This window comes from Polypterus senegalus, chromosome 17 (assembly GCF_016835505.1).
Source record: "Polypterus senegalus isolate Bchr_013 chromosome 17, ASM1683550v1, whole genome shotgun sequence".
NCBI classification, from domain to species: domain Eukaryota; kingdom Metazoa; phylum Chordata; class Cladistia; order Polypteriformes; family Polypteridae; genus Polypterus; species Polypterus senegalus.
This window is the reverse complement of record NC_053170.1, coordinates 100262626-100286670: the sequence shown is the minus strand read 5'-3', so window position 1 is coordinate 100286670 and position 24045 is coordinate 100262626. Positions and strand designations below refer to the sequence as shown.

General features: G+C 45.6%; 1 protein-coding gene and 1 long non-coding RNA gene across 4 annotated transcripts in view; one reads left to right on the top strand and one right to left on the bottom strand.

Moving 5' to 3' along the window:
• Nucleotides 1-8302, bottom strand: part of abcc3 (ATP-binding cassette, sub-family C (CFTR/MRP), member 3) — a 151380-nt gene extending 143078 nt beyond the window's left edge. For 2 of the 3 annotated variants that reach the window (XM_039739514.1, XM_039739513.1), the window contains exon 1: nucleotides 8011-8283. In XM_039739514.1, the coding sequence (XP_039595448.1) occupies nucleotides 8011-8046 (36 nt within the window). In that variant the 5' untranslated portion in view covers nucleotides 8047-8283. Of the gene's footprint in view, nucleotides 1-8010 lie in introns of all 3 variants that reach the window. The other variant, XM_039739515.1, reaches the window with a different exon arrangement.
• A 1948-nt stretch (nucleotides 8303-10250) lies between these two features.
• Nucleotides 10251-21041, top strand: LOC120517305. The gene is made up of 4 exons (XR_005631018.1): nucleotides 10251-10636; nucleotides 13360-13549; nucleotides 15153-15213; nucleotides 20607-21041. It is a non-coding gene; the product is annotated as an uncharacterized LOC120517305 (long non-coding RNA).
• The last annotated feature ends 3004 nt before the right edge of the window (nucleotides 21042-24045 follow it).

Genomic DNA, 24045 nt, shown 5'->3' with positions numbered 1-24045 from the left:
CTGTGGCTTGGTGCTCTCTGGCACCCCCTTGTGATCACATTTCATTTTAACCTCCACACTCACTTGTTTTATGGATTACCAGCCGTCCCCCGTGGCTCTGCCCGCCTAGTAATGAAACAGGACAAACTTTAAAAATCAATAAACAAACGGGTATCGCTAGCTAAGCGGAGGCAAGGATCGGTCCAAAACACCGAGGTTAGAGCGACTGGTGCGCGAGTAAGGAGGGCCCCGCCCAGCTGCCCACTCCTGACGTCACGCTTCCCCCTCCCCTCGGATTAGCATAAATACAATCGGAGGGCCCCGCCCAGCGGCCCACTCCTGACGTCACGCTTCTTCCTCCCCTCGGATTAGCATAAATACAATCGGTACTACAAGTGAATTATGACTCTTTGCGCGATGAGAGGAGTAGCAAAATCAACAGGAATGTTCAAGCGAATTATAGAAAAGAAGCACAATCTAAATCCATTAAGCAGTTCTCTCACTTGCCAGCCAAGTAAAGGAAAGGTATTCCCCGAGGCTGGTGCGTGATTGAGGAGGGCCCTGCCCTGCTCCCCTCGGCCCGCTGCATGTCTCTCAGATTGGCGCAAATTAAAATCGGTTCCACAAGCGAACTGTGATACATAGCGCAATGACAGAAGTCACAAAATCAGCCATGCTCAAGCAAATTATAGATTTAAAAAAACCTGATCTAAATCCATTAAGTAGTTCGCTCGTGAAAAGCGGACAAACATACAGACCGAGAGACGTTGGATTTTACATACAGAGAAATCAGAACATTTGAACAATCGTGATGAGAAGAGGCCATTCAGCCCAAAAGGAGCTCGTCAGTCCTCTCCACCGAATTCTTCCAAGAAAACATCAAGTCAAGCTTTGAAAGTCCCTGAAGTCTCACTGTCTGCCACACTACTTGGTCCCTTATTCCAAGTGGAGTATGAAAGTTGCACACGTAGCTAGAATATTATGCAACTTTTTGCACTGCACTTTTGGACACTTCTGTTTTGTTGGATTTTCACTTTATTCACTTACCTCTTGCTGCTGCATGTGTGTTCTCATTTGTCTGGCTCACCCCTCGGGTTCGAGTGGACGTGACAGAAGAATGGAGCCAACCCGCACCGTCGCAGGGCGCCTCTCACCTCGCTGTACTGAAGCCAAGCTTGCTTTTACGTACAGCGATTTGATTCGTTCAGGCTGTCAAGTTTTGTTCTACTTTTGTCTTCTAGTATTTACTACCTGGTTTCTCTACCAACAAACAGGAGTAGCGACTAAATTAAACTTTGAATATTACCTCACCGAGGCCTGGTTTATTGATATCATCATGCCCCAGTGTAATCATTGGAGTGATCTGTTGTTTGTGTAGCTCTCTCGAAGGTAGTGGTCAGGACAAGCGGACAGGAGAACCTCCTGGCTTTGCTGGTGTATGTCTTACATACAGTATTTGTTCCGGTGAGAGCGGTGCTCGTTCTGCTACATTTGTGCAGCCATTTCCAAGATTTTCATCTGGTTGTCCCAGCAGGAGTGCAGCACTTGACGTAGTTCTTTGTCTTTGCTAAGGCAGTCTGAAGTGGCGCACTCTCACAGGAAGTGACCCAGGGGAAGCGACAGGCCCTTGGCGTCCATGGAGGTATTACTGCTTTGTATTTGATCTGTAAGCTGGCAGCGGCAGTGACCGGCCCTCGGCCATTGCTGCGTTTGAGACCCGAGTGATGGGTGAATGTCAAATAGCGAGGTACTGTGGGGGTGCACATGTAAATCAAGGCTAATAACATAACAGCATTAAATTTGTCCACCAATATAAAAAAAAAGAAAGAACCTTATCTTTCATGAATATTATTTCATGACAAAACACGCATCATAGAAGAGCTACCTGAAACAAGCACTGGGGCCTATGAAACTTTTTATTCTGTGCCACATTTTTCTAATCTACACGAGGAGAAAAATGAAAAGTCATCAGCCCAGATAAGCACCAGAGCCCAGCCTGCTCTAAGCTTGTATTTAATGCATCACCAGTATACCTGCAAGTGTACTGCTCTCTACCTAAAGTCATAATGGACCGTTTTTACAGAAATGCCCTGCTCTTACTTTGGCTCACACTTGCTGGTACAGTACGTGATTGCGTCAACTGTTCGTTTTTGTTTTTGCATCTATGCCAACAGAAGTAAAATCTTCTAAAATGCCACAGGGCATGAGTGGCCAAAATATGATTTGCCAAACATATTAAGAACAAATTGTTCACAAGAACATGCCAATCAGCCTCATGCGGCTGGTCAATCCCAAAGTAACTAATTTTTGCCAAATATCAAGTATTTCTCACCTTAATGAATCAAATCAGACAAGCCTTCGTATGGAAATAGAATCAAGTTCACTGCTCATGCAAACAGCTACCCCAATGTCTTTTAGTTAAATCCGTTACCAGGGACCACTTGATGCCAACAGTGGACGGGGCATGCAGGTGCGCTCAACTACTGCTAACCCTTTTCTGCCCAGCGAGGTGGAAGGGACGCAGTTTCGTTTCGTTGGCCGTTACGCCTATAGCCTTAGGCTTTTTCACAGCTGCAGTGACTTCAATTCTTGTACTTGCCACCGTGTCCCCCTTCGGCTATGCACTCCTGAAGACGACGTCAACTAATAAATCCACCCATGGATGCCCGTTCCCATATCTATTACATGTTAGCTACACACTTACTTTTACAAGGAATAATCTTTACACTTTCACTCCACCTTTTCCAGCCTTGTGAGATGCACATACAAATTAATGTGAATGCTCAGCGACAGAAGTATGAGCGACGGACTTGAAATCATTATGAGCAATACAATTTTAGAGAAAGAGAAAAGAAAGAAATTGTATAACCAAGGAACAAGACTCTTAAAAGGCGTCACACCTCCCACCCCACGGTTCAACAGGGCACTTCTGAGTCAAGGACTACGTACTTTTTTTTTTTATTTTTGCTAATATATAAAATAAAAGAGAGAGAGAGTGCAAGCTTCATTCCGCAAAACGGCCATTTGTCCATGCCTCCGATGCAATCACTGCCCATTGAAACGCTGAAGGGTCACATGGCCGTCACAGACAATTAGTCGTGTGCTTCACTTGATACTCATTTACTTGGAGTTCTCTTTGTCCGATTACCCTTTGGTATTTTTGGACTCTTAAGAGGTTTTAAAACTTTGAGGTTCGAATTACGATTTGGTTTTTGATTTTACATGCTCTTAGCTGATATCGCCTCTCATCCCAGACACTCAGGTTATTTCCTGGACCCCAGCACAGAGTAGCACGGGTGCAAGTGCAAAGAGACAAACCAGCCATCTATCACGGCTCACACACAAAAGGCACCATACCAGTCTCAAATTTGCTGAAATCAACTGGGACGCACGCCAAGAATTGGAGACCCCGGACCAAACTTGGGGAGATCCGGCAAGGTCCACAAAGAAGAAACATTCCGGCCAGAAATAAAACCAGCGTCCAAGCACTGTGAGAGGACAAAGTCACCATTGAAGTCCTTGGTCAGTTGGAGATTACCTTCGGAGCGCATGATTCCACCTCCGCACTTCATAGCACAACGTCCCTAAATTCAGGAGCTCAGAAGCGCCCCACCGCCAACATGCTGCGTGCGGACAGGATATCACAATCAGGCACACGACCAAAGGCATCGACATCGGAGGATGACCATGACTAAGCACTTCCCAGCATATGACAGAAAGCAATACACAAATACAAGAGCGAGCGGACACGTAGAGGAAGGAGAACACATTCTAAGTAATTCATGTGACATGGACACAATTTACATCTTTAAAATTATATTTCTATTGTAGTACTAGGGTGTTGTACCGTGTTAGCCATTACGAATGTAGAGAAAAGCCAAACAAAATGACCCCTTTTATTGGCTAACTAAAAAGATTACAACATGCAAGCTTTCGAGGCAACTCAGGCCCCTTCTTCAGGTGAGATGTAATCCTGAGTTGCCTCGAAAGCTTGCATGTTGTAATCTTTTTAGTTAGCCAATAAAAGGGGTCATTTTGTTTGGCTTTTCTCAATTTCTATTGTGAAATTTGTACCGATGTGTCAAGAAGGAGATCCAGTCTGCCCTGATTGAAAGACACAATTCATACGCTTCCTAACGTGTGATACAAGCAACTAAATACTCCTGTGACTATTCACGGCCGTGATGAAATGCAGTTGCTGTTAATGCACTTTATGGTGTTTGTGTGCCAAGAAGGGGCACTGCAGGAGTTAAAAAAGGTGCTTTACCTTAAAGGAGGATTAAAAGGGAGCCAAAGTCTCATCCAGGAAAATGAAAGCACAGCAAACCACCGAACCTCTGGCAAGATCCCGGCTCCTCACAGGGTGCGCTCATCCCCACACCGGGTCAATTTTGGGTTACCTCTCAACTTGATAGCATGTCGCTGTACCACAAGAAAGAAGTGGAGGCGTCCCAAAGCAAATCCAATCCATTTTAAACCCCAAAGGAAACGTGCGATCGCCACACTGATGCCACCCAGGCCAGGAAGCAGACTGTGGCGGCAAAACTAAAATCCAAGTGAATTAACTTTGATAGCATGCTCGGGTAAGGCTTGCTCTCCTGGGGAGAATCAGTCGGATTTAGATAAGTTTTGGAAACCGTAATTGGAAGATTTGTTTTTGTGTCTTTCCGCCAAAGCATGGAGCTGGGCACCCAGAAGAAATGCCACTCACTTGTTACGTACCGAGATGGTAACAGGATCATGTAGTGAATTTCACAGTGAGCACCTCAATGCCTGTTAACAGCACACAGGATACGCATGCAAGTCCGGTGATAGTTCAAGCGTTCAGTGGGCGACACTGCACAGCAGCAGGACCCCCCCGACCCAAAACCAGCTTCACAAACTCCCCCCCCCTTTACATATCAGTCTCACAGATGATTCCACTTCTACCTGCACCAATGTCCATCTTTGTCCATAGTGTGGGCAATTTCTTCACATGAATCTGTGGATATCTGGCCATCGACTTTGTGAATTTTTAATGCTGGATTGCGAAGGTGCAGGTAGCGACGCTTCACACAACTGTTCCTGCAGTCAGCACACGCGCACTGGCGCCAGCGCGAGTCAACACGCACCAGGATGGATGATGAAATTCATATCAGACACACCTTCACACGGGAGCTGACAAGGAGAACCGCCATGTGGTCCCAGCATGCAATTTTATGTTGACTTGTAACATTTTTGAATTTCAGGTGCTTTTATGATGTCAAGGCCTTTAGACACTCACTGTGCAAATCCTTGAATCCCTGCACGATGTAATAAAGCTCTTTGTTACTATTCATACAGCTAAAAATAGCTGGTGTATCAAAATTTAGATTTTAAAAAACTATACTTAGAAATAGCTGATCGGTATGAAAAATTATTAATACATGTAAATCTTGCATCTCTAAAAATCTTGTAGTTACCGGTAAGTAGGATTTTTCTTTCATATTTTGAATATAAAATCGAGAGTTTGCTGCACACCATTTATTCCTTTAATTAGCAACAATTATTAGCGTATCTTTTACAGGTGCCATTATCCAAAGTGGCTTTACAATACAATGTTTTAAACGCAGCACATTTTCTACCACTGGAACACAAGCAGGTCAGGGTCACTCAACCAGTCAGAAGTGGAATCTGAACTTGTGGTTCAAAGTCCAGTGAACGGACCACTACATCACCGTCTGCCATGACAGGCAACACTTTACACAGTCTTCATTCAGTATGTGCTCAGGCACAGGTACACTCAGTAAGGTAACCAAATTAGCTAAAAAATAAAAAAGGTAGAACAGGCAGCAAGGCCTCGATGAATGAGGAGCTGCACGAGACTAGAGCGGGAAATGACCGAACTGTGCTGTACTGCACATTGAGATAAGGCTCAAATTTACAATTAAACTTAATGCATGAACAAAGATAAGAGTTGCGATTTCACGGCTGTGTTTAGTGCTACTTCTAAAAGATTTGATTAGGAGTACAAATATCATATACTTCCAGGATTTGCAATCATAATTAATCTCTACTCTTCTCTGCTTTCTTTTCTGGTCTTTCCGTGGTGGCGTTTTGAGCCACCACCACCTCGTCAGAGTCCTGTGATGTTGGAGTGAAAGCGGATACTCCAGCCGTCGACGAGACCCACTGCATCAAAACTTCTTGGATGAAGCTTAAACAATAACAAAATAATTAAACTCATTTATGTTACACAGAATGCCCAGTGGGTCCGGCAGATTTTGTTGTTTTTATTTTTCTTGCCCTTCAAGAATTTCACTTTTATTATTTCTCTCCCCCGAGCCATCTGACCTTAGCAAGTCTTAAAAGACTTGAACACGAATCTGTATAAAAGGACCCTACTCTTTCTATTACTTGTGTATTTTGGAGAGCCTCAGAGTTGAGAAGTGCCAGCTTGAGGTGGACCGGGCATGACATAAGAATGCCCCCCCTCAGGGCGGCTTCCCCTAGAGCTGCATCCCACCTGGGTGGAGCCCCTGCGACAGACCTAGGACATGCTGGAGGGATTGTATCTCTTGGTTGATAGATAGATAGATAGATAGATAGATAGATAGATAGATAGATAGGATACTTTATTAATCCCAAGGGGAAATGCCAGGTACAGCTGGAATCTGTGGCTTAGGGACGGGGACGTCTGGGCTGCTGCCACCAAGACCCTCGCCAGGAAAGATGGATTTGAAGATGAGTGGCACATGCGTATCAATTAATTCTTATCTCTGATCGTCAGTTTCTAACTTGTTTTGCTCTTCTTGCAACTTTTTCTTTGACATCCTGTAAAGCATTTTGAGTTAAACTCTTTGTGTGGAAATGTGCTATATTAAATATGATATCCGCATTACATGTATGTTTTTGATTATGTTTCATTGTCACAATTTGATTTATGTGGCTACGTCATACACACAGTATTTGCACGATAAGTGCTTACACTGCACTACTGTATTTATTGTAGAAATGTGTTTTTCTCGCCTATTGTTTAATGTGTGTAGTTTGATGGCCGGATGAGCATGCAGCACAAGATACTGATTAAATGGTACGACTGTTTACTGGACAGATGACAATAAATGTTCAACTCCGTGGTTGTTTTTACTTCTCTTTCATGATGCTTACTAAGGAATGCCTGAAAGGTCACTTTTTATGTACTTGCCGAGTGTTAGGTTTTAGTTTCGCAGCATTTCATTAAAGTGTGGTTAATTTCATTTTGATGTGGACAAGTTCTTATTCCTCAACTTCCTTGCAACTCGATCATCTGCGGCACTCGGCTCGCTTCTTTATTTGCCTTTTTATGCACTTCGTCACGTCACTCGTTACAAAGAGTTCCACGCAGGAGACTAGAAGGGTCTGCCGCTGCTTTAAGTGGCGCTCGGCTGTGGTGAGGCCGACTGACGCTTGGAAGAGAACCTGCCCAGGAAGGGATACCCGGGGACGCTGTGGGACAGGAAAAACCTGCACATGCAGACGGCATTCCATGCCAGAAAGGCACCGTTTACCGCAAGCGCCAAGTAAAATGTACCGTGGCTCCGACCGCGGAGTATCCAGCTTCGGACCTTTTCATCGCAGGCTATAAACGTCTTTGAGCCCAGCGTGTCTGGAAGTGCTAGAGCAGTTCGTCTCGTACTACGGTAGGTAGTTAAGCTACAGCCCGCCGGCTCACACTTTTAAAGGCGACTTTAATGCCGCGCACTCCGCCTGATAGGTCAGCTATCCTACCGTCCCCTGTAGAAGTTTCGCAGGCAACGGAGAGGCCGTCGGGAGGGCATTCGAGATGCCAGACGCTCCGGACGCAGCCTGCCAAGTCTCTCTCGCCGCTTGGAAGTTCCGCTTCAGGTAGGCGGGAGGAGGTGGGCGACTCGCCCCTTCTACCTCGGGAAATCGACGCGGGACAAGTGACATGTGAAAGTCAAAGGCACCCAACTTCTGTCCAACAGGTGTTCATCCAAAAAAATGACCACTTTCTTCCGTGGTTCTCCAAGAACTCCAGCCAACCCACAGAAACGAGTAAAGTGTTCTTACCCAGAAGGGAGAATCTGCTCCACACAAGGACTCCATCGCCTCCTTTTAGCGTGAGTTTCATAAACAAATCCCGACAGGCCCTCTGGATCTCGGCGGCGGCTGCGGCTGCTCTTGCTGCTGCTCCCAACTCCTCGCCTCGCGCCGTCTCACCGTTTCACGAAGCGGGTACAGGCAATGCCAGGAGAGCGAGCCAGCTAGCTAGCAGACAGGCAGGCGAGCGAGCGGGCGGGCTGACCGATGGGTGGGCAGCTTAGTTGACAAGCGACGCTAGAGCTGCGCCTCCTGGCTAATTATTGACAACAGACGCTCCGCCCCCTTTCTGCGCGCCCCCGCCCATATGTTAGACTGCGAGGAGCGAGCCGGGCACTCCGGATGTGTCAGCGAGTTTAGCTTTTCGATTTCGTTTCTGTCCTCACAAGTAGCCCGATAAGTTATTAAAATGAACTAAATCAATAAAAAGTAGTTTTAACGTCAGTTGGATCAACTTTCTTTCGACTCGCAAAAAAAAAAAACCGCGCGTTTTGCTGCCTCCTCCTCCGCACGCCCGAGGTTAAGCCAGGCGAGCAGCACGCAAGGAGAAAACAGAAAAAAGAAACGTGAAGAGGGAAGAAACGGGAAGTTTTTCTCTCGTTTTTTTGTCTTTCTACAGCGTGTTTATGAAATTCTGCGCTGGAAACTTAAACATTCGACTTGTACCGACCACCACCACCAGACCTCCCCACACGACACGGCAGGACAGACGCTCGCGGTGGCCTCCGTTAGACTGAAGGCGAGTGTGTGAATACGGGTGGCAAATCCTGGCACTGCCCTTCTGTTTTAGTTAGCCGATTGTCTTGGTAATAACCATGCACTCTTTTGCCTTAATTTTAATCAAATTCCTTTTAAACGTTCACAACCTGTAATTCAAGTGTGCTGGTCTCAAATCCGGGAGAGGGAATTAGGGGTAGAGTTAGGTTTGACTGGCACCGTTTCCTTATCGAGTAACTGGGTACTGCCGCTAAATTACATACTTTTGTCTTTATTTGAATGGGTGTCCTTTTTAATGTATCCATCTATCCATTATCCAACCCGCTGTATCCCAATTACAGGGTTATGGTGTCTGCTGGAGCCAATCCCAGCCAACACAGGGCACAAGGTAGGAAACAAAGCCCAGGCAGCGTGCCAACCCACCCTTTTTAGTGTATAGAACTCTTTATTTTCTGGCTTCAGTCTCCAATCCAACATAGTTGTAGTGGCTGCAGGTTTCATTTCTGACATTTTCTTAATGATTAAATAGGTACTTCTGCAAAGGATGACAGTTTTGCCTTCATTGTATTTGACTTCCTTTCTAAGATATGAGGACCTGTCATCTCATTTCACATCTGCTTTGGGGAAAATGAAACAATGAAGCGATCAAGATCTTAAAAAGAAAAGAAAGTTAAATCAAAATGAAGACAAGTGAAGTATATTCTGTTAGCAACAGTAATCGGTTATTATTAAGTAGCTGGAATTTAAGTCTGGAGTTAGTACGGCCTTCTAAGATTGGAGTTTTACACCCCTGCCTTATCCTTTAAGTTTGGTATTTTTCAAGTCAAAGTTATTTCTTCACAAACATGTTAAATATTCATTTGCCACGGAAAATAGCGTTCAAAAGTTAAAAAGAAAAATCTTGCTGGCACTGGAAAAGCTTAAAAACTTCCCAGATATGTCAGTTTTATTCAAACCAAGCAAACACAAGGAGTGCTGCAATGGGGCTTTAACAGGCCCTGCCTTTTGACAGCCCCCCAGCCTTGGCGCTCTATGAAGACCAGGAAAACTCCCCCAAAAAAAAAAACTCTTGTAGGGAAAAAATTGAAAAAACCTTGGGAAAGGCAGTTCAAAGACAACATTTATTTCTATAGCACATTTTCATACAAACAGTAGCTCAAAGTGCTTTACATATTAAAGAATAGAAAAATGAAAGACACAATTATAAAACAAAATAAATCAACATTAACATCGAATAAGAGTAAGGTTCAATGGCCAGGGGGGACAGAAAAAACAAAAAAAAACTCCAGACGCCTGGAGAAAAAATAAAATCTGTAGGGATTCCAGACCATGAGACCGCCTGACCAGTCCCCTCTTGGCATTCTACCTAACATCAATGAAACAGTCCTCTTTGGATTTAGGATTCTCACGGAAGGGCTTGATGATGATGATGGTCACGTAGACTTCTTCCTTTTAATCCATCCATCCAAAGAGAGACCCCTTTCCAAGTAGGTTGGATATGCAGTGGGTGTCAAAAAAGGGGGTCAATACAATAAAATACACAGAACAGAGCTCAAGTAATCCTCGATACAATAGGAATATTAAAAGTATGGGGCAGAATTCAAAAGCAGGTATTATTACATGAGACGGTTTGGATTTATTCAGAGTCCTGGAGACCTCGGCCATCATGCTGTCTCCCCCTTTTAAACACAATGTTTAAGATTGGCTCTTACAGTAACAATACATATTAAACCAGACAAAAGTCAAGACTAAGAAATCGTCATGAGCCGAGTCGAGATAAAACACCTGCACGCCGAGTGGCCAAACGCGATGCAACAGCAAAGAGCAGAAGCCACAGGACGTCCTGTTCTGTCCCTCAGGAGACTGCGGTTCTGTCAAGGTTTGTGTACAATTTCTTTTCTTTTTTTTTTTTGTGACAGCCATATTTTTTCGCTACAGTATGACCTTCTCAGTTTTTGCGTTGCGTCCTCCCCCACCATAAGCTGTCGTCAGTGCTTTACATTCGTCAAAAATTTCAATCTCTGGTTTTTCGACGGATCTCAGTGGATTTTAAGGCCCCCTGATACCGAAAACATCGATATCTCAATGATGAGTGTGTGTCACAGTTTCTTAAGGACGGTCTACAGCTAAAACAGCCAGACGGAAAAATGGCAAACTTGAAACTTCAGCCTGTTATGAAATGACGATGTGCCGATTAGTTTTTGAGCCAAACCCTAAAATGCCTTTATTCTGCAATTAATTATGAACTCTTCTCGTCAGTTGCTATTATAATGACCTGTTTTATGATCAGAAAGATCACCAACAGAGCAGCAAATTAGTACTGAAATGTTAGAGAATACTTTGGATAACTTGGTTCCTAGGGTGCAAAGCCCACTGACGCTCATGTCCGAATTTTTTATTTTCATAATTCTTGAGTTATAATAAAAACCACTATAGAAAGCCTCTTTCATAAAGTTCTAATTATTTGCAGTTTTATTTTTATTCTACTGCAGCAACAATTTGTTTTGTGAATTGGTGCCGCCATTTTGTGTCTCGGTGGCTACATGCAGTTCCCCCCATCCTGTTAGTTAGTTTGGTTTTGGACTCCACCTTGTAAAGACGTATTTTCTTTCATTTCTGGTTTTTCAGTATACGGGTGGCCATCCCCAAACTTTTTTTCTGTCTGCTACCTATTTTTTTCCACATTGGCGTAGTCAGTAGGATTTTTTATTTTGCTCGAAAATGTAAGTAGAGCAGGACCTGACTTCAGTCCTTCCCCGGGAGTTGCACTCATTCATGTCATCATTGTGATATCGTCAGAGTATCTCGCTGTCCAAAGATTTTTGGTGTGTTTGTTATTATCTACCTTTTAACTTTGCTTTGTTTCTGACAGCATGTATGGTTCCCCACTTTGGTTTGACTAAAAAGTTCGTTTAGTTTCTTGGGTCTGACCATGTGCTTTTTGTATCGTCTTTTTGTGGTCCTTCTGCTGTTCTGTTAGCTGCATTTGAAGATGTCACCCATGTTGGGTCCCAATGAAAATGAAAACACTTGACAGCAATGGGCAAATGCAACAGGCACGTAACAAAAATAATAATATAAATACCTCAAAAAAGATCACGACATCTGTAAGGCCGGGTTTATACTTCACGTGAGGCGACGCATGCTGCAGCGGACGCTCCTGCTACCCAAGCGTGAGTCCACTTAGAGCATCACTGAATCGGTTCCATTGCCCTTACAGAGATAAAGCTGGCCAGCAAGAAAGCCATGACCCAGCAGTACCAACTCCACTGGACAGGTCCTTGTATCAAAATGTCCAGCTGCTCTGTTCTTCAATAAGTCCTCCGTTTCCAGCCGAGCTAAAGCAGCTCAAAGACACCCTCAAGGCCTACCTTGAAAAGCCGGATCGACACCCCTGGCTGAGAGACCTACTGTCTATAACGGCTATTTCAAGTAAAGCTTCATTGGCTAATGAATGCCTTAGGAGGAGTTAAAGTTGACATGCACTATGAGACGCATGAGCGCGGCACAGCTGCTGCATTCATCTCTCCATTTTCTGACCTACCTTATTCTCTTAAGGGCTCAGAAGTGGAGCCTGTTACAGCAGCACTGGACACAAAGCAGGAAACAATCCCAAAGAAGATGCGAGACCATCAAGTGACGCCATCACGCAGACACCCATCTTGGGGAAAACTAAAGGGTTAATGTGGAAATACCACAGAAACGGTGACTGGGCCAGAATTTCAACTGGTGAAGGGATGAGACAGACAGGTGGCTGGCCAGTAAGGAACAAAGGATGATTAGAGGTCACAGCTTGTCAACGTGTGGTGTGGTGAGTGCACTGGCACAAAATGGCTGCCATTGGTGGTGGTTGAAGCCCACCTCCCTGCCCTCATGTAAAGTTCTTTGGGTGTCTTGAAAATCGCTCTCTAAATGTCATTTTTGTTGAAGACACTCACTGGACTACTCTTTATCATGAGTGTAATTTCCTGCATGGAATATGGTCCAAAACAATGACCTGAGGGGTTTTGGGGACTAGAGGGCCAGAAATCTCAACGTCTTACATAACAAGACGTCAAGTTTAGGTGAATGGAATATCGCATGTGGTGGTTTTCTCGCTGATGTGATTTCCAAGCGTTCAAAAGGATTTCTTATGAGCCCAATAGAAGCCAGCGGTGCCACATGACGTGTACGCTGGCCACGGTTTCACATGGTAGAACGTAATCATTAGCTCAGATTCATTAAGCAAAGCCTAACGGGCAGAAGTGAATGGCACAATGATGACCAATGCAGTCAAAGGATATCGCGTGTTTTCATATCATGCCAAAGGTTTTTATTATGTTCCAACTGACTCTGTTAGCTAGTAAGGGTCCAATATTGTTGATATGCAGCCCATTTGTTGCATTGATGTCTTCATATGACATTTGAATGGCATATCTGAGTGTGTCTGAAAGTAAGCAGTTAAGATGTACATTCAGTGAGCAAATTATTAGGGACAGGACACCTGCTGTCACACATGTGCACCTGGGGGTCACCTTTTGGGTTCCAAGTAGGTAAGTGATGCCAATTTGGGATGAGAAGGGGGCACTGGCACTAACCGTTTCTTTTCTCTCTCTGTCGCAGTTCTGAGAAGAACTCCCAGGACATTGTCTAGCCCCACCCACAATGCCAGGAGAAGGCACCGCCCCTTCCATCCAGGACACCACAAAAGCGGGCAATCCCCAGATGGAGCCTTTTATTTTGGACCTGGAACTCAACGCTGAAATGCCATACCCATGGGCTGATTGATGCCACTGTAGTCTTGAGTGCTCAGGTTAATATCTCCTTTATTTTTTGTTATTCTTTGTTCCTGACTAAATGGTGTTGCCGAGTTGGCACTTCACAGCATGTTTCCACCCAGTCACACCCAGTTATCCATGCAATTATCTAAACAGCCAATCATGTGGTAGCAGCGCAATGCATAAAATCCTGCTGAGGCAGGTCAGGAGCTTCAGTTCATGTGCACATCAAAAACCAGAATGGGGAAAAAAAACATGAGTTAAGTGGTTTCGACTATGGCATGAAGGGCTGGTTTGATCTCCTGGGAGTTTCTCGCATACCCGTCTCTAGAGTTCACTGAAAATGATGCAGGAAACATCCCGTGAGCGGCGGTTCTATGGATCGATGGTGCAGTTGATGAGAGAGGTCAGAGGTGAACAGCCACACTGGTTTGAGGTGACAGTAATTCAGATTGTGTACAACTGTGAGGAGCAGAAAAGCATCTCAGAACGCACATGACGGTATCCTTGAGGTCGATGGGCTACAACAGCAGAAGACCACTTTGAGTTCCACTTCTGTCAGCCAAAAAGGTGAAGATGAGGCCGCAATGGGCACAGGCTCACCAAAACTGGACAGCTGAAGACTAGAAAAGTGTAGCCAGGTCTGTTGATTTCTGCTCAGTGTAGATGGTAGGGTCACAATTTGGCGCCAACAGCACCCATCATGCCTTGTGTTAACAGTCCAGGCTGCTGATGTTGATGTAATGACGGGGGAATGCTTTGCCCACTTTAGGACCTGTTAGTACCAGTCAATCATTGCTAAAATGCCAACTGAGTGTTCTTGTAGACCTTGAGCATCCCTTCATGGCCACAATTTGACCATCTTCTAATGACTACGTCCAGTATGATAATGCAGCATGACACAAAGCAAAAAGTCGTCCCCAACTGGTTTCACGAACCTGACAGTGAGTTTAGTGCTCTCCAGACCTGATTACCCAGCAGAAGGTGGAGATTCGCAGTATTCGTGTGCAGCTGGCAAATCTGCAGAATTTATGTCAAGTCAACGTGGACCAGAACCTCAAAGGAACGTCCTTAACATCTTGTGGAACTCACGCCACAGAAAACTGAGGCTGTTTTGAGAGTAAAAGGAGGGCCCAACCAGTCTTAGCATAGTGGTCCGAAGGATTTACTCCTTTAGTGAGTGTACGTGTTCATATGACTTGACATAACTGACCAGTTTAAATGTCATTATCTCAATGTGCCTGCAAGTTCATAATTGAAGTGTTGATATCAAAAGATAAAACTTCAAAGCAACAATATCTGCTTGTAGGGAATGCCCCCTAGCGAGATAAGTGGCAGTGCTACACGAGTGTCTGTCCTTGATGCCTGCCCTGCCCTTCTTTATTTGCATTCACTCTTGGTTTTTTTTGTTATACACAATGTCAAACCAGCAGTAGGCCACATAATGCCCCTCATTATTTGGAGTCGTCTTTCATTCAGTCAAGCTTGCCAGTCTGGAACGGCATTTGCATTTTGTTAAAAATGCAGTGGCAGAAGCGCTGTGACTAATTTTAAGTTAATCCTCCTTTGACTTTGGCTGTTTCCTTGTCCAAGAGCTTACTAACTCAGAAATTCTCCTTCTGTTTCTGTTTCACTCAGGTGCTGTACCACGACACGCCAAGAAAAAATGAAAACTGGCGCCTGCTTGTGCTGCCTCCAGGTATGGGCTACAAGAATGGCATACACTAATTCTGCACCCAGTTTAAATAATGGAGGCATGGTGGCTGTTGTCTAGGGTCTGACCCCGTGCCCCGTTGATACAAATGTGTTTCCACCTTCTCCGCGTGGCTAAGTGAGGCTTTTTTTGGGGTTCCCCAGCTTTTGCCCCACATCTCAGTGACAGATGTCCTGTGATGGACTAGCACACTTTCCAGGGCTGCTTTCTGCCTTGCACCTCATGCTGCTAGAACTCGCTCCCACTCCCTGCAGCTCTGAACTGGATTAAACTGGTCTCAGAATGTTGTTATGATGTTATTTGTGACCCTAAGAGACAAATAAAAGACCAGTTCACCATTCCTACCCAGTATTTTTGGGTTGTGGGAGAAAATGTGATTGTCTGGAAAAACACAGGAAGAACATGAAACTCCACACCATCAGTGGCTAGCAGATCTGACGAGCTAAGGGTGGCAGAGCTAGCAGCTGGTGCCGTACCACAGTATTGCCCGCCTCCTAACCCAGGAATGACATTTGACTGAATATGGCATTGCACAGAAATCTGCAGGGGATATGTGATGGTGCACGGGGTCCAACTAGGTTTCAAAGATGCTGTGTGTTCAGTTCAAAGCCCCTCTCCGGCCCTTGTCCACTTGGAATTTACTTGTCCTCCCCAAGTCAATGTGTGCTTTTCTTCCAGCTGTTCTGTTCCCACAAATTGTGAATTGAGCCCCGTGTGGGTGTCCGCCCTGCCATGGGCTTGTTTTCCACGTAATGAAACAGGATGTACAGAAAGTCTTCAGACCTTTCACTTTTTTCACATTTTGTTATGTGGCTCCCTCAGACTAAAATAATTTCAATTCATTTTCTCCTTCATCAAGTAACACTCAATACACAGAAGGACAAGGTGAAAACAGGATTATAGAAATGTGTGCAAACTTGAAAATAAGCAAAAAATCAGGATAAAGATTCAGGGCTTCCACCCGGTGTACTTGGAAACTGGTAAAAAAATATATATATATATATATATATTGTGGTATTAGCGCTTTATTGGCGCCGACCCGACACAGACTGACACCAGAAACACATACAAGTGCCGGTCATAAAATGAGAATATCATGACGTATAAAGTTGATTTATTTCAGTAATTCCATTCAAAAAGTGAAACTTGTATATTAGATTCATTCATTACACACAGACTGATGTATTTCAAATGTTTATTTCTTTTAATTTTGATGATTATAACTGACAACTAATGAAAAGTCCCAAATTCAGTATCTCGGAAAATTCGAATATTGTGAAAAGGTTCAATATTGAAGACCCCTGGTGCCACACTCTAATCAGCTAATTAACTCCAAAGCCTTTAAATGGTCTCTCAGTCGAGTTCTGTAGGCTACACAATCATGGGGAAGACTGCTGACTTGACAGTTGTCCAAAAGACGACCATTGACACCTTGCACAAGGAGGGCAAGACACAAAGGTCATTGCTAAAGAGGTTGGCTGTTCACAGAGCTCTGTGTCCAAGCACATTCATAGAGAGGCTAAGGGAAGGACAAGATGTGGTAGAAAAAAGTGTACAAGCAATAGGGATAACCGCACCCTGGAGAGGATTGTGAAACAAAACTGTGAGGGAGATTCACAAAGAGTGGACTGCAGCTGGAGTCAGTGCTTCAAGAACCACACAGCACAGACGTATGCAAGACATGGGTTTCAGCTGTCACATTCCTTGTGTCAAGCCACTCTTGAACAACAGACAGCGTCAGAAGCGTCTCGACTGGACTGCTGCTGTGTGGTCCAAAGTTATGTTCTCTGATGAAAGTAAATTTTGCATTTCCTTTGGAAATCAAGGTCCCAGAGTCTGGAGGAAGAGAGGAGAGGCACAGAATCCACGTTGCTTGAGGTCCAGTGTAAAGTTTCCACAGTCAGTGATGGTTTGGGGTGCCATGTCATCTGCTGGTGTTGGTCCATTGTGTTTTCTGAGGTCCAAGGTCAATGCAGCCGTCTACCAGGAAGTTTTAGAGCACTTCATGCTTCCTGCTGCTGACGAACTTTATGGAGATGCAGATTTCATTTTCCAACAGGACCTGGCACCTGCACACAGTGCCAAAACTACCAGTACCTGGTTTAAGGACCATGGTATCCCTGTTCTTGATTGGCCAGCAAACTTGCCTGACCTTAACCCCATAGAAAATCTATGAGGTATTGTGAAGAGGAAGATGCGATACGCCAGAGCCAACAATTCAGAAGAGCTGAAGGCCACTATCAGAGCAACATGGGCTCTCATAACACCTGAGCAGTGCCACAGACTGATCGACTCCATGCCACGCCACATTGCTGCAGTAATCCAGGCCAACTAAATATTGAGTGCTGTACCTGCTCATACTTTTCATGTTCATACCTTTCAGTTGGCCAACATTTCTAAAAATCCTTTTTTTGCATTGGTCTTAATTGATATTCTAATTTTCCGAGATCCTGAATTTGGGTCTTTCATTAGTTGTCAGTTCTAATCATCAAAATTAAAAGAAATAAACATTTGAAATCCATCAGTCTGTGTGTAATGAATGAATCTAATATACAAGTTTCACTTTTTGAATGGAATTACTGAAATAAATCAACTTTATATGTCATGATATTCTAATTTTATGACTGGCACCTGTATAAAACAAACAAAAAACTTGTATATTCTTCACCTGTGGGGTACGTCTTCCCTGTGAACTCCACAGGCACAACACAAATACAGCACTCAAGTCACCACACTCTTCTCCTCCACCCTGAGTAGTGGCTGCAGGGTCCTCTTATAGCCCACCCAGAAGTGCTGCAGGTGCTCGTTGACCTACTTCTGGCTGCGCTCCCGCCCAGACGGGCTCGTTAGACCCCCTGGCAGCCCAACCAAGATGAGCTCTGATGTTCTGTGAAAGTGACCCCGACGCAACCCAGGAGGGCTGCCACCAAGTGTTCCGGGGGACATAGCGTGCATCCCATGGCTGCTCCCCAGGACCCAGTGTTGAAGGGGCGTCCCGGCCGGGCATGAGCCCTGACCATCCGCCACAATATATATATGTATATACATTTATATATATATATATATTGTGAACCCGGCCCGGACACAGACAGGCGGACATGTTATTAAAACACCACCACACGTTTATTCTACAATATTTACAAATGATATGGTCACAAAGACCCCAGTTCATTGGTCACTCAGACCCCAGTCACGTGCACAAATACCCCAATCACAGTCCTGGCCACAATACCTTTCTTTGGGCCGCCTCCACAGCTCTCCTGAGCTTCGTCCTTTCTCCTCCCGACTCCAGCCTCGAATGAAGGGAGACGGCCCCTTTTAAACAGTCCCCGGATGAGCCCCAGGTGTTCCTGGCATTCCTCTTCTCTCCACGCCCCAGCATGGCGGAAGTGCCGGCTGTCCTCCCGGCAGCTCTCCGGGCGCCATCCTAATTCTTCCCCCCAGCACTTCCTGGTGTGGTGGAAGTGCTGGGGTAACAGGTCCCCTAGGCATTGGGGCGCCTCCTGGCGGTGACCACGGGGCCCTACAGGGTGTAGCTTCCATGCCCTGTACCCGTGGCCCCCAAAGCAACCAGGAAGGCGACCCCCACATGATCCAGGGTGAGCACAGACCCACATCCGGTCCCTCATGGCATCCCAGCCGGGTCATGGCCCCTGGCATCCCTGACAATATATATATATTTATTGTGGCATCCACCTGGGGGTGGAGCCCAGCCGGGACGCCCAGGAGGACCAGAGGAGGGCTTGTACCTCCTCCAGACCGCGAGGGGGCGACTGCCCTGGTTGTGTTGGGGGCCACGGGTAGAGGGCTTGGAAGCCCAACCCTGTAGGGGCCCATGGCCACCACCAGGTGGCGCCCCAGTGCCTGAAGAAACCTGGAGCCCAGCACTTCCGCCACACCAGGAAGTGCTGGGGGGAAGAAGACAGGGGACACCCGGAGAGCTTCCGGGCGCAGCCGGCTCTTCCGCCACACTGGGGCGGTTCTGCGTGGAATGCCGGAAGCAGCTGGAGCCCATCCGGTTCCTATATAAGGGCCGCCTCCCTTCATTCAGTAGCGGAAGTCCGGTGGAAGAAGGACGGAGCTGGAGAGAGGACTGGAGGCGGCCAGGAGAAAGGCAGTTGGACTGTGAGGCTTGGACTTTGGGGGATCGGTGCTGGAGGCACTGGGGGTGCACGTAAAGTATTTGTACATAATATATTGTAAATAAATGAGTGTGTTGGGTGAAGTAAAGATGTCTGTCCGTCTGTCTGTGTCCGGGCCATCTTTCACAATATATATATACTAGCTGTGTAAGGCCATACTGTAAATAGCCCGGGCTCCTAGAAACCATGGATTCTGGCACTTCAATCAATCAATCAATCACATCGGTTGTGCATTAGTGGCAAAGCGAGGGTCTCTTTCCTCAGTGGTTCCGTTTTGCCGATGTGCTCACCTCCGTTGTCTATCAGCGGCTAAGTGAGTTTCTGTTTTCTTGGTGGCTCTTACTTTGGCGACAGAGTCGCTGTCTTTGAGCTTCATGCTGTAGCCTGGCACGTTTGGGCCGGGCAGACAGACACACACACACACACACACACACACACTTCAACGCGTAGACGTTTATATATAAGATACAAGCCCGCCGTCCTCTCACCTGTCATTGGTGTGAATGCTTTTGTCAGACACAGTTGCAGCGCTCTCAGCTCTTTTAAATGTTAACGTTTTCCTCACTTTAAGTTCCCAATAAAAGAAGACGTATTATGTCCAAATCTTATTCAAGAATTTCATCACAAAGGGTTATCAACAGAAGAGCTGAGTACACGGGCAATCCTAGCACTGAGAAACGATGAAGTCAAACAAATGAATGTGAAAATTGTCGATCGGTTATACGGCATATTGGTTAAATGCGTATCAATAGACTCTGCTGAAACATTTTGGTGTTGAGGATGAGGAAGATGAAAACATCACAATCACAAAGAGTATTATAGATAGATAGATACAGTAGATACTTTATTAATCCCAAGGGGAAATTCACATGCATGTATCGTAATGTTATTGCGTAATTTATGTCTGAGTGATGGGCTATATAATTGGACAAGATTAATTGTACAGAATTCAAAATTGGTTGAACAATTCTGACATGTAAAATATGAACAGGCGACAAGAAAGGTAATGTAGTCCATCTTCAGGGGAAACATTAGACACCAACGGAGATCTTGATATGCCATTCGTATTAAAACATTTGCAGTTTCCCGTTAGAATAGCTTTTGCTATGGCAATTACATATCTGCTCTTCAACTCCTTCACCACATGTGCCCAAGGGACGCAGTCTTAACGGAGGATAAGAAGCAGAGTCAGAGGTTGATGAACTGCACTTAGTGCCCTTTCTCTTTTATCCGCAGATCTCCAGAAGAGAAGCCCAACTAGAGCTCTGCCCACTTCCCCTTCTCCAGGCCACGCCCTCCTGCAGACATCACTTCCACCTAGGACCCGCCTCTTCCTGCCTAGCCTCTATACGATCCGAGCCCCGCACTCTCCACTCTGTCACTGTTCTGACTACTCGCTTCTAATCTTTTGCTGCCATGTGATGATATCCAGGGTGGACCCCCCAAACCTTTCTCTTTGTCTTCTACACCTGTCTGTAAGCTCTGCAGGTCATTCGTTTGACCTCACGGCTTGTTTTCTGCTCACCCGTGGGACTTTCTATGGACAGGTGTGTGCCAATCAACTGAATGGACCACAGGTGGGCTCTTAACAAGGTGAGGAAACATCTCGGTGAAGATCAATGCGGTGCACCACAGCCAAATTTCAGGTGTCATAGCAAAAGGGTCTGAATACTTGTGTCAATGGGATATTTTATTTTTAATAAATTTGCAAACATTCACTAAAATCCTGTTTATGCTTTGACTTTCCTAGGCATTGAGCGTTGCTTCATGCGGGGAATAAACAAATTAAACTGATTTTGACAGAAAGTTGCAACACAGGGGTGGCACGGTGGCACAGTGGTAGCCCTGCTGCCTTGCAGTTTTGTGACTCGGGTTCGCTTCCCGGGTCCTCCCTGTTAGAGTTTGCATGTCCTCCCCGTGTCTGCGTGGGTTTCCTCGCACAGTCCAGAGACATGCAGGTGAGGTGCATTGACGATTTTAAATTGTCCGTAGTGTGTGGGTGTGTGTGCCCTGCGGTGAGCTGGCGCCCTGCCCAGGGTTTGTTTCCTGCCTTGCGCCCTGTGTTGGCTGGGATTGGCTCCAGCAGACCCCCTTGACCCTGTAGTTAGGATATAGTGGGTTGGATAATTAATGGATGGATGGATGGATGGTTGCAACACAACAAAATGTGAATTAAGTGAAGGCACTGCGGTGCCCCCCACCCAAAGCTCTGAATTTGGATTAAGCAGGTTTGGGAATGCATGTATGGCATATACTCACATTAACAAGTCAGTATAAGAAAACTGCCACCTGAAAAAATAAGCATAAAGGAATTACAAGACGTTGTTTTTTTTTAATTTTATGAAACAATAAAAGACCTCGTTTAGGTACGAGATCGGAGGAATTAGCTGCGTAAAAAGCTGATCGTCCACATTCAGACAAAAGCAATGGATTTTAAAACTCGAATCAGCCTTTCGAAGAGCGTTCACCAACAGGCACAACTGGCATACATACCCCCGGTACCAGGCTACACACACGTGGCCTCACACCACTCTTGTTGCCAGTAGTAATATAGAAATGCCACAGACGTGACGCACGCCCTCTCAAAGTAAACAGAGCTCACTGAGGCGCACCAAATCCACTTCTACATCCTTTGCCCTTTTAGCTCTCTCTGCGTTCCCCAAGATTCAATTAAGAGGCTGCACTTGCCAACGCTAACAGGCTTGAGGAAGTGGTCTTCAGAATCTTAAGAAGTTCATCATTAACCCACGAAGGTGTCTGTTTTCTTATGACCAGTCACCCGATGGCACGCTCTAAAGGTTAACAGAACTAAAAACTAATCGGCGCAGTTAATGAAAATCCCATTTCAGAGCGCGTCAGCCAGCCCACCAGACCTGCCGTGGTGCTGGACAAGCCCAGATGCGCCTCCGCTGCAGGCCTGCTTTTATTTGACATGTTCAAGGCGTGTAATCCAACTAAAATACAAACTATAATTAGATACGTGTCGTCACACCCTCAGATATTCACAGGGGAATATTAGCAGAGAGAAGAGCATTCGTCAATCAAAGGGGTGCACATGTGGGCAGCGCTGTAGGAGTGGCAGACATCTTTGGCAAAGGTGGGTCATGCTGAGCAATGAGAAGCTGGAATGAGGTCTGAAATCAGCAAGCAGACTTCACCTAAAATAGTGCCTATAATATTCAAAATGTTCTTAATTTAAACCACTTGTTTGATTGGGGTAGGAGGGTGGTGGCACAGTGGTTAGTACCACCACTTTACTGGGTTAGGTTTGTCCAAAGAGATCAGCAATCACTGCTGCCTTACAGAGCCAGTAAACTGGGTGCAGATTCCACCTTGGTCATTGTCTGGGCAGACTGGCACAGTTGGCATCTGGTAAACTGGGTTCAGATTCCCAGCTGGGACATTGCTATGCAGAGTGGCACATTGGGTTAGGACTTAGCCTCACAGCTCCAACTGGGTTCAGATTCCAGCACAGTCACTGTCTGGGTAGAGTGGCACATTAACTATTAATGCTGCCTTACAGATCAAGTAACCTGGATTTAGATACCTGCGTGGTAATTGCTTGTGCAGATTGGCAGAGTTGGTATCCACTAAACTGGGTTAGGATTCCAGGCCGGTTACTGTCCAAAGAGATCAGTGATCACTGCTGCCTTACAGATCCAGTACACTGGGTGCAGAATATAGCTTGGTCATTGTCTGGGCAGATTGGCACAGTTGGCATCTGGTAAACTGAGTTCAGATTTCCATCTGGTAACTTGCTATGCAGAGTGGCATATTGGGTTAGGACTTTAGGCTCACATCTGGTCACTGTCTGGGCAGAGTGGCACATTAGCTATTAACGCTGCCTTACCGATCAAGTAACGTGGATTTAGATACCCGTGGGGTATTTGCTTGTGCAGATTGGCAGAGTTGGTATCATTAGAACATTAGAACAATGTGGATGAGAACAGGCCATTCAGCCCTACAAAGCTTGCCAGTCCTATACACTTAATTCTTCTTGAGAAACATCAAGTCGAGTTTTGAAAGACCCTAAAGTCTTACTGCCCACCAGTAAGTGGTTCTCGGTGTAAAGAAGAACTTCCTATTGTTTGTGTGAAATTTCCCCTTCACAAGTTTCCAGCTGTTCCCCCGTGTTCTTGATGACCTCATGTCACCGTCTCGATCCACTGGACTGATGCCCTTCATCATTTTAAACACTTCAGTCAGGTCTCCTCTTCATCATCTGTGAAGGCTCAGCGCTTTAAATCCTCATAACTCGTCCCCTGTAGCTCTGAGTCAGCCTCGTTTCTCTTTTCTGGACCTTTTTCTTGTGCTGTTATGTCCTTTTTGTAGGCTGGAGACCAAAACTGCACACAGTGTCCATTAAACTGGGTTCAGATTCCAGCCTGGGTACTGTCTGAGCAGAGTGGCACTTTGCCTTTCACTGCTGCCTTAGAAGATCAAGTAACCTGGCTTCAGATTCCAGCTTGGTCATTGTCTGGGCAAACTGGCACAGGTGCTATTGAGGTAACTGGGTTCAGATTCCAGCCTGGTAATTTGCCATGCAGAGTTACACGTTGGTTAGCGCTTTTTCCTCACAGCTCCATGAATGTGAGTTTAAATTCCAGCCCGGGCACTGCTGGTTCTTTCTCAGTGTTCTCCACCAGCTTTCTGGTTTTCTTCCCAAATCCTGAAG